Here is an 11,676-nt window from a genome sequence, read left to right on the forward strand (position 1 = left end):
GTCAATTTTGGTCTTCTGGCCAAACTCCAAACTGAATAATTATTCTGCTTACTCCTTTCCTAAACTACAGCAACAGCTTAATTGGGAACAAATGCATTCATAGTTTGCTGACCTAAACTGCTCTTATATTGCTATGTGCTATTAACTGTTGCTGCATTTCAAACCATGGCTGGCTGCATTTCCATCATGGATTAAATGACCTCTGGACAAAGCATGTATATCTTTAGCTTTTTTAAAAGGCTTTGGGACAAAAGGTGCTGTATGTATAAATGCTATCATAGAAATAATTTTAGACCTAGAATGTGCAGGCGTTGAAGTGTGGTCTCTGAACAGGGGAAACTGCTGACATTTGGTGATGTAGCTGTGTGAGGGACAGAGACTATTTGGGAACAGAGGGTGTATGCTCATGGGCTGGGAAGCTGGTGGCCACTGATTATCATGAAAAAGGTACTTTCACTGAGAAGCATTGCAAAACTACAGAGCAAAATGGGAAGCAAAGGGAGAGTGGAGATTTGCTAGAAACGAGAGGCTCAGTGCTTTGTGGATACCTGTTTCTGTATAATGAGGCTAGCTAGAAGGATGCACTTTGTTTTTTTTTTTCAAAAGTAAAGGAGAGAAAATTGTTGAGAACTCTGATATACTATTCCAGAAATTCTATGCATGGTTCCTTAAGGTTTTATATTTTGTTCTAATTATGTTATGGCTTCTTTTAAATAGGTCCATGTTCTGTCTGAAAGGTGAGGTCCATATTCTGCCTGAAACAACACAAGATATGAGCAAGATGTTTTTACAGGCTTTATCCTCCCACTGTGCTGTTTAGCTACAGCATCATCCTTGGTTTCCAGTGCTTTGGTCATTGTATAGTACCTGAACCACTGGCCTGCAGTGTTTTTAAGCTTAGATGCTCAACTGCACAGCTGTTTCTAAAAAAACAGACTAGTGTGAACACAAAAAGTGAAATGAACAAGTTATTTATGTGAACTTGTTCTAATTATGAGAGCCACGTGGCAAGAAAGCACTCTTATCTAATCCACAGAATGGTTACAGTGGCAGCAAGGAACAGATTTTAACCCAACGGCCTTGGCTTTCATTAACCTTTGTCTCTGTGTTGTGAGTAAAAGCACTACACTGTAGAGCTGAAGAATTTTTTTTCTAAAGATAACTTGAGTTTTGCAAGTACAAAGCGGAGCTGTGCTCCCATTCTCCTAAGTGTAAGCACTTCTTCCTTCACCGGTTAGCAGATTTATAGTCAGGAAAAATCAGAAATTTATTTCCAGCACCAAAGCTATTACTAAAATATATTTTTTTAAGTGCTTAGAAGTCAGATCAGTGTGTAGCAAAACTGAGAAGATAGAACCTTCTACAGAGAGCTTGTGAGGTCTTAGCCAGTGGCACAGACAGTCCAGGCTCCTGTGCAGCTCCCCACCATCTCTGAGCGAGTGGCTGTATCACTTCTGTGCTGAGGAGTACCGCTGACTTGTTCAGGACCCAAAAGGGAGACTGTCTGTGTGCAAATGTTTATCAGCAGTAATACTGTGGTGGTTTGAGCTCCCCAGTTTCTTTCTACCTCAGTGAATGGGGCTGCCATCTCCAAACTGCAGGTAATGGTTTGAGCAATAGCCTTAGCCTGCAGTATTCAGAGAACAACAGAAATATATATGGATTTTAAAGTATTATATGCTTTGGAATAAAGGTGCTATATTCAGTGTGCTATATTCATGTGTTCAGGGTGAAGCTGGATATGACTATTCAGTATCTGTCAGTTGTTGTGTGACTGGTACCAGAACTCTAAATCCCTACAGTTTTGCTTTCCTAACACTGAAGCATTTATACCAGAAGTGTTCAGTTCATTAGTAGTTGCCTTAAATTGTTATCATGCTTCTATACATTGTTAGGATCTGTTCTTAGTGCTGTTAGGATGTATTGGTGCTCTTTCTTTTTTATTTTCTCTCTTATGAAACTGTACTGAAAGTACAGTGTTCTTTACAAATAAGGAAGTATCAATTCGCTCCAAAATGTCAAAAGTTTTTGATCAAGGGAAAGAACAAAAAAAATCGTGTTGTGCACATTACCAGTCAAAGGGACTGGTGACCATTGTGGATGGTCTCCTAATCCCTACCAGACAAGAAAAATGCATTTAGAGAAACTGAAGTATCTTTGAACAGTCTGCTATGAGTAAAATGGGTTCATTTTGCAACAGACTGTATTTGCTGTGGATAATTTGAAGAGCTTTATTTAACTGGCAGACACAACAATAACCAATCATATCATATTTCCCACAGGCTCTGAATCACGTTAGAGCCCTTTTGCACTGTTAAATGGTTACTAGTTTTCCTCTTTCGACATCTGTTTTAGTCAGTCTTGCCAAGTATCCTTTCATTGATGTTGTAACATGATGTTAAATATTTAAAATTACAAAACAGCTTTAGGATAGTGTCTTAACAGCATTTAGCTCTCTCTCACTTTGGACTGTTTAACTTTGTATATCATGTACAGAACTTTAAAAGAAAACACAGAAATCTATTAATAAAAGAAAAAGGGAAACGCAATGAGTATATCATTAACAATTTCAACAGAATGACAGATTCTCATTTGGATTTCAGTAGAATAGAGACATCTAAATCACTTAGGAAAATCAGCATTTTTTTATCCAGAAACAATCCACAGCCTTTTCCTTCCTTTCAATAATAGTCCAACTCACTGATGTTAAGTTATATTGGAAAAACTATTAAAACCTAAGTAAAATTTACATGTCAGCAATTCTCGTTCTGATGTAGTAGATAATGGAGACTCAACGCTGCAATATTTAGGTCCCAGGATGAGTCAATTCTTTTTGACTTGAAGGATCAGCCCTGGATATTAAGAGTAACAGCAGATGCCTAAACCTCTCGTATGAACCAATTAATCTTTTCACTAATATTCTCATTCATAAGCGACAAGGGATCTTATGCTAATTTTAAACGCTCATTCTAACCTTCCTGTAAGAGCAGCTTAGTAAAACAACTTCAGTCTGAACAGAATTCGGACCACAATGTACTTCTTTTTATATACAAAAAGCATGTGCTTACCCAGCTTCGCCTTACTTGATGATACGTTCCAGTCTGGCATAAACTTTTTTTATAAAATGAAAATTGAAAAAAGATGTTAATGAAGATTCCCTCCTTAGAAACAGTGAATAGATATCGCAAGCAAACATTTCTCAATTTTATATCCTCTTCAACAGAAGGCACAACTCTGTCACATATTTGAATGGTTGGTTTTTCAAAATTGGCATGTTCTTCAAAATATTGCTAAATAAGATCAGTGTGTACCACATTCTTGTGCCAAAATACACTATATAAGTAAGTCACATATGCATTTAGGCATCCAGGACAGGATCTCAGAGTTGGCTATTTTTAACTGTAAAATAACAAGCCTCTATTACGGCCTAAATGCTATTCTCTCTGTGAGACAAACATAACATTTTTCTACCCAAACACAGCAGAACCACTTCTCTCAAATTATAGCAAACTACCGGAGACAGAAGAGAAAGACAGAAAAGATTTAGGCCCAGATCCTGGCCATTTTTAAGATCTGTCGTTCCCTTAAGAGAGACCAGTATTTTGCCTATAATGAACAGTTACTCTGAAGCTGGCTTTATGGCCGAACGAAAGAATAAGGAATTGTGCATGAGGGAGATCAGGTTTCCTGTTATGACCAAGGATGCATAAGCTGGTGTGCAGATATGCGCAGTAGTCTTCTACATGCTGCGTCTCATATAGGAAAACAGGTCCATGTAATAAGATATGAATTTTGAAGGAAATACTAGAAATAAAAGTGAAGCCCTAACGTGGGATTTAATTGATCAGATACAGGGGCAAATACAAAACTGCTGTTCAAGGAAAGGTTTATATGATATACAGAAACAGTTAGTGGGCTTGTTATTTCACCATTAGTTGTGACTGAGAATATTATAAGTCTATTTTGCAGGATATCTTGAAGGAATACCCTGAAAAGTATGATTTTGTGGAAGCCAATCAACCTGGGTTTCAGGCAGAAAGGTTCTACCTCATTGATTTTCTTGCTTTCTTCAAGGGTACAGTGTCACAGCTGTGGCTGACATGGATGATACAGGGAATGTAATGCAGTGCATGTTGAAACAGAAGAAGATGATTCTGTGCTTTAGTGAGAATTGCACAGCAGGAGAAAAAGCATGGAGTGGATAAAAATCCATCTTTGAACAGGATACTGAGTGTGATTATTAGAAAATGGTATGTTTCCTTAAGGATCTAGGGGAGACCTTTTTTGTTTGTCACTGCATCTAACTACATGGGATGGCAATATCAATTTAAAAATAATCAATTGCTTATGAAACCAAAAGTGAAGCTAAAGAAATTGCAGAATAGTCCAACTATGTCCTAGTACACTTATCTATTTAAGATTATAATGGAGCTAAATGATCAGTCAAGTACAATGCAGACAAACCTAAATTAATACTCTCAAGTTTATAAGTACATACTGCATGTATTAAGAGCATGTTCACAGTAAAACTGAGCTGGAGGATTTTAAGAATTCTGGCTGCTTTCATCTTGAAAAAACCACTTGAACAGCTGTCCCAGTGAGTTAGAGGAATGAACCCTGCAGAGGGGAAAGGGGCTTAGCTAAGAGTTTCTGAAGAATATATTTCCTAGCCTAGGACAATAATATGAAGGTGATGCTTGGCTAAGACAAGGACACTGCTCTTGTTTGCTTTCCCAGGGGAATTTGCCTTTTGGTCTAGATGAGGGAATCCATGGGCATTTAACCAGACTTCTGGAGACTTTGCTCCAGCACAAAATGTTCACCTCTCCTAACTGCAGACCTGGCATATCACTTTCTGTATCTCTTACAGTTTCCCTCTGTTAGGAGCCCAGTCACTGTATGTTTGCAGAGCAAAGTGCACTGAAGTCTCAATCTCTGAAGCACTTTAGAGCCACAACTCTCTAGTGAAGAGAATATTCATAACAGGTGAGAAGGAAATAAAATGTGAGGAGGGAGAAAAGAGAAAAAAAGAGGAGGCTGAACAAAAATCTCTAGTTTGTGGGATAAATGCAGGCCGCTCTACTCAGTAGACACAGCTCTATCTCTCCAGATTTCATGAAGAGGCAGGAAACTCAGAATTATACTTTCATTCATATCCCTGAATTTTACTCCCCCCCCTACACTGCCCTCTTGTGGTCTTAGTTCCAGCACAAAAAAATGTTTTGGAAGCACAGAAAATGTCACTTGAGGTTTTGGAGTAGAGTGAAGCCAGTCGCATCAGTTTTTGGACCTGATTAAGGTGCTTAATTCAGGATATTTTAACCAATCCTACTGTTCTGGGATAAAATCTCACACTGAAGATTAGAATCTGTTGTTATCTGATCAGAATGGTGGTCCTTAATCTGTCAGCCCCTGTGCTCTGAACGGGCCTTACTGTGATCTAAATGACAGTTTCTTGCCCTATTTTAGCCTGTAGCTTTATGTCTCCTGGTTGCTGTTGTGTGGCTTGTGTGAAATGAGTTGGTGGTTCTAGTCCTATGCATAGGAGATGGGTGGTTATAAAATGAAAATTGGCATCTCCAAGCAAATGGCATGATAAGCACAATCAGATCCCTGAAACAGAGAGGTGAAGGCTTTGGGGATAGTGGGACTGCACCACTTTCTCTCAGACATGACTCCTACGTCTGAGTCATTAGTTAATGGAGTTTAAAATCCCCCTAACTGTAGAATGTGCTGAGTATGTTTCACAGATCTATAGAAGAGTTTTGGTCTCTAACACTTGTGTTCTTTCACAGCTCTAAACTGTCTAGAAGAGTAAAGGAAATTCCATGAGACTGGCAGGAGGCAACTGTTTGTTGTGGCGTTGCCCATCAGTCACTATAGGGTGATTTTGTGCTCCCCCACACCCACAGCAATGTCTGAACAAGATCTGACCACTGCCAGTTGGAGCCAACCGGTTGTGGCTGTGTGTAGTCTTGCAGGCTATTTTCCTCTCTTAAAAAGATAGGATTGCCTGACTCTCAAAGTCACCTCTTCTTCTTGCCTTGTGCACTTTACTGTATTGCATCCAACTGCTGCCGAAGCAAGGACCACGCTTCCCAAGGATCGAGGGCTCACATTGTCTGCAGTATAGGCAAATGTAACTCTGATAAAGCCAGTGGCAATGAGCTGGCTTACGCTGAATTGTGGCCTATAAATATTTCTACACCAGTGATTTGCTGGGCAGTGTTTTACTTTAAGTGCTGCCTTAACTAATACTAAAATGCAGTATGGAGAGGGCATTCAGCCAGAGCTCCGGGTTCTCTTCCTGTCTCTGCCACAGTCATGCTCCATCTGTTTTGCTGTCTGTCACATGGGAATAGTGATACTGAAATTCCCTTGTAAAGTGCTTATATAGCTACAATGCACTATGTAAGAATTAACTGTTATTACTGCAGTCTTTGGGAGCCAAATTTTGACCTTTCCACGCACTCATATGTCATCAAATTGCCATAAGCCTGTCTGAAGAAATAATTTAACCAGCAGGCTGTAGCAGAGTGAGGACTGCAAACACCACTCACATCACAGGTCTAGTTGAAGGCTGTTGTCCCACTGTCAGAACAGAACAGGAGAGAACAGATCTAGACAACAGCAGGTCTGAGCAACCATTTCACACCAACCTCTCCTAGGAGAGGTGAACTGATGGAAGTTGTGTGTGATTTGAAGAAAAATCTCAAGAGAAGCAACAGATAAACAAGAGTTGTGAAACTGAATATGATGAGGCCTGGTGGGCCATGTGACCTTGTCTGTCACCTTGAGTCCTTTTCTGCTTGTTAGTGAATGCCCCTTTCCTTCAGTTCAGGCACTCTTCTGTTTAGGCAAACACAGATAACAGCTATGTACTTTTGGTCTAAGGGAGACAACAAAGAAAGCAGAGAGAACAAAAGTAACTTTTCCGTGAGAAACCCCAGTCCAATCTTTAACAGGCTGTAGCGACTCTGAGAACTAAATGGCTAATGGCTCCGCTGACAGGCAGAGTTCTTACAGCTTTACAAGAGGGAAAAGGCACAGTGATTTTGTGGCCACACACCCCGTGCTCTGACTTCCACATTTAAGAAAAGGCAAAGGGTGCTGGTAGAATATATGAGAGCAATACCCTTAGAAATTAGTAACAGAATGTGAAAAAAATTCCTTTTCAGTTATGAGTCATGATTTCTCAATAGTGCATCCATTATAGAATAAAACACTAGCCAACATACCCTGATTGTCAGTGTGTAGGGCCTAATTTATCACTGAGGAAACATTTTAACAGCCATAAAAATGAAGGTACACTTATTTGAAGATGATCTGATAACAACTGGTTTGTGGAAATAAGGTTGGATTTTGGCAACTCCCTCGAAAGAGAATTACAACCTGGAGAGAATATGATTTGCAAATAGCAATGATCTGTACTTCCCAGTTGTGGGATGGCTGAATTCAGCCCACTGCTTTACAACTGTGTTATTAAAAGAGTCAGTCTTCTGGCTGCAAAGAATAATATAAAAAAAATTAAAATTCACGTATCTTGGGATGTGCACTGGATAGCGTAACAGGATAGAATATCAGACTTACTCTTGTTTCATACTACACTGCTGACAACATATGTGTGGCAGCACTGGAGAAAAAAGGAGCTGCCTCATTATTCTCAGTGCATTTTGCAACACACCAAGGCATCTGGGCAAGGAGACTCTCAGAACCATGGCAGGGCTGGAAAAAAATTGCCTGAAATGAGGTGTAAAGATGAATGAAGAATGATTTCCTTGTTTTAGCTTGAAGAAGAAAGTGGGTTTTTTTTTTCAAAAAGCAGGAAGATAAATTAGAAAGATTTGCATCTACTGTGAGCGGTTCCATGTATCTCCAATTAACAGAAAAAATACATCAAAATTTATGATAAATGATACATCTGCTCGGTCCTATTCTCATTATACATACATCTGAAGTGGAACCAATGCCATTTATGAATAATTTAATTAAAATAATGACAAGTATTATTTTTGTAGCATACAAAACTGTAAACATTAATTTAATAAGGCTGAGAATCATGAAATGCAATCTTAATTACTAGAAACTAGAATAATCAGCTGAACTGAGGCAGACAAGACAATTAACTCTTTAGAAAGGAGTTTACAGCTGCTAGGGTGGAACTAACATCCTAAGAGAGTTAGCACAGTCATTGCTTTGAAGTGCACGATGTTTTGGAATAAACCATAAAAGCAACATAAGATCTCTTCATTCTGCATGTCTTTTGAATATTCTACTGCCCTCAGAATTTCTCCCAATATTTTATATTGCTATTGTCTGCCAGTCCCAGGGCTTAGTAATGAATGTCCATGCCAGCTCTCCTTCATAGTGGTGGCTAAGATGTCATCAGGTGCAAGTACAGACTAGATGATACCCCTGGATCATTGCAGGCATTCGTGTCCTGCTACCCCTCTCCTACCTGTAACTATCATGGTCTGCTTAATAATGGGTAAAGTTTCTTGCATCTTGTACTCTCCTGGGAGGAACTTCACTGGCCTGCCAGGTAGAAACCTTCTGATTTCCCAACTCTCCCCTACTTTTAGTTGGGGACATTTTTTATAGCTGCTTCTCTGCTCAGGTTTTTACCTCTCACCCTGATGTACTTAAAGAAAACAAGCATACTCTTTGTACTATCAGGATAAGCAAAGAAGTTAGAGCCTCCTCTTGTAAAATGGACTCATCTTTCCCCTGATTATTATTTCTAGTTTGATTTCAGCTTTCTTTAATATTGGTACCAAAATTGTGCAAAGCTTTCTGTCTGGCTTTAGGGGAGAACGCTTTTCAAACTGGGTCACCCTTTGCAAGGGTGAACTTCTAGTCCAAGTTCAAAGTCAAAAGCATCAGAAAGACGTGAATTATCACCCTGAGGATAAAATATATTGAGCTTTTAAACTATAAACATTGTGCTTGACAGCATTTCTGTTACTTATAGCAGGCTGAAATGACACCGTCTGCTCTGCAAGTGGTACTGCTTTTTCTCTCAGTGTGTTCATTTCTCTGCTTTTCCTTCTCCAGTGCCTCATTTCTTACTCATCGTATGAGATGAGCAAAAGAAGAAAGGGAACTGGTAGCTGAGGCTTCATGTTTTTCTTCCAAAGTTACCACATACTCACTTTCATTGGCCATGCTGCCCGTGCACATCGAGGGCCAAGCGTTTCCCAGGTCTGTAATTCCATAATTTGCAACAGAATTACAAAACAAGCAAAAGTGTGATTTTGTGGAGCTAAAATTCTGTCCCCAAATTAGAGATGTGATAGACAAATTTAGATGACATTTAGACTTTCTGAATAAAGGGGGTGATTTAACCTTTGCCACAGTGTTTTAAAAGCTCAGATTTTGGAATAGGGACTAATCATGATCATTAAATTAGGTAAAATATTTATCAGCATCACCAGTTCTCATTTAAAACGATTTAAAATGGGAACAAAATTAAGTTATCTACTAGCTAATAAAACCCACAGACCACGGGAAAAAAATCTTTAAAAAGTGACATCTAGTGGCTGCACAGCGCCATGACTGGAGCTCCCAGAGAAGGTGCCCCCAGAGCAGACTGCACAGCCTGGGAAGTTCAAGCCCATACAGGTGCGGCAATAAAAGCAAATGCTATGTAATTTTCAAGGGAAAATACCTGAAAATGGCTTTTTAAAAACTCTGCTGTTAGCTGGCACTTGTCTCTCGGAGAACAGTGCATCCTTGGAACACAAGGCAAGTCATGTTCTAACATGAGAAGTGGCTCCCACTGCAGTCTGTGAAATATGAAATTTGCTTCAATGGGCAAGGACTTCTGACCCTAAATTTTAATTCCAGATTTAACACTGACCAAGTCTGTGAACCTAATTCCTCTTGGCTTGAGCTTCTCTGTCTGTAAACTAGGGACAACACAGGGAAAATTTTTGTTTCAGCATGGCTTTCCAGCAGCGTTTTATTAAGTCAGTTCTTACAAAATGTTTGCCATTTTCAGACGGAAAAATGCTACTAAGGAGCTTGATGTTGTCAGGCATTTTAAAAACCATCTTCTAATGACAGGTAATTGACTGGATCATGCACAGGAGATGGAGAAGCTGGTATGGTGCTCAGACTAAAGGGAAAGAAAGTGAAGACAAGTATTGTTAAAACAGTTAAATTTAGTCTTTCTCTCTCAGAAGTGATGCATTTGGAAGACTTTGGAGAGGACAATTCTGATTTCACCACTGTCCCATATGCACAATTTGTATTTGTTAGCCAATGTGTTTCACCTTTTAAAGGCTGACATGGTTATGCTGTGTAGCCTTTTTTCTAAATCGGCATAACCAGACATCTTTCTCCGTAGCTTCACTAAGAGCACCAGCATGCAGAAGTGAAAACATTTAATGCACTGTGTACCAGTACAATAGAGCTGTCCTGTGTTTCGGACAGTAACTATGGCCAAAGTCCAGTTTACTCATGTAAACTGGAGGGGCATCAACCAGCAGAGCTGATCAGTCAAGATCACGTCAACTTACACAGCCATTCTGATAGACACCTGGAATGATAGTGCTTCTTCTCTCACCAATGCACAGAGCAGTATGATGTTGTCATGAATGGGAAGGCTTCCCATCTTTGTGTTCTGCTGAAAACTTTTTCTCCTAGGTTTATTAAAAATTAGTGTTTAATTTTTCATTTGTAATTGTTAGCACAAATTTTGCTGCTCTTGATGTTTTCTTTGTGTATCCAAGTCTCCTCTTTTTATTTGGAGTTTTATATTTTCCTGAAAGTTAATACATTTTTTTAATACAATTCCAGCTTGAGGGAATATAAGGAGAGTAGAATTTGGTGGTATGAAGTGCTGAAATAGTACAGCATTATCTGAAATGTCTGTTGCCCTGTAGTTTGAATATATAGTATCTTTATTAGGTTTTATTTTATTGCATGTGCATTCATCAGCTTTGAGTCTCTTCAACAATGGCAACTTAATAAGTCACATTTGCCAGGAGCACCGAAGTTTGTATGTTGCCAAGAGCAGTTTTACACAGAAGATGGGTATTCCAGGGCTCTTAAATATAATAAACTAAAAATATGACTATAGCTTACTAAATTTGCTGTTCTTATTTAACAGAACTATGTCTTGGAAATAGTTTCTATAAGAAAATACATGTATTTTTTCCTAGAAAGCAAAACATTGTTAAACAATATTGCACACTAAGGACTGGATCACAGTTTCTGATGATTCACATGGTACATCTCTTATTTTAAATAATTATTATTTCCATAGTAATTATCAATGATAATCAGTAAGGTTCTACAGCAAGTAAGTTTTAATGACAGAAAATAGAATTGTGCCTTTATATGGACAGACAAGAGATTTCCTGATAGGCAAAAAATATCTGATGACACTTCAGAACTGACTGATGGGGTTGTGTTTGTACAGAATTAATCTATGTTGAACCACACACTTAAATTCAGACTTTGACTGAGGTTGAAGTGTTCTGTGCAACTGTGAATCCATGGGGTTTTAGAGGTAAGACTGCAGGGCTGTAAGAGCTGGAAACACTCACTTCACAGAAATGAGAATCCAAACTGTGTGGAGTTTTATCTTCAAGTGTGAGTCCAAGAGAGACATTGGTTTCCATCTCCCCCACCCCTCCTCAGCTCCTCCTCTCTTCATCCAGTATCAGATTA

General features: G+C 39.0%; 1 protein-coding gene across 1 annotated transcript in view; it reads right to left on the bottom strand.

Moving 5' to 3' along the window:
- Positions 1 to 9,165, bottom strand: part of LIPC (lipase C, hepatic type) — an 84,158-nt gene extending 74,993 nt beyond the window's left edge. Inside the window, exon 1 of the mRNA XM_068410746.1 lies at positions 9,153 to 9,165. Within this exon, the coding sequence (XP_068266847.1) occupies positions 9,153 to 9,165 (13 nt within the window). The remainder of the gene's footprint in view (positions 1 to 9,152) is intronic.
- Positions 9,166 to 11,676: the final 2,511 nt, after the last annotated feature.

This window comes from Nyctibius grandis, chromosome 11 (assembly GCF_013368605.1).
Source record: "Nyctibius grandis isolate bNycGra1 chromosome 11, bNycGra1.pri, whole genome shotgun sequence".
Taxonomy (NCBI): domain Eukaryota; kingdom Metazoa; phylum Chordata; class Aves; order Nyctibiiformes; family Nyctibiidae; genus Nyctibius; species Nyctibius grandis.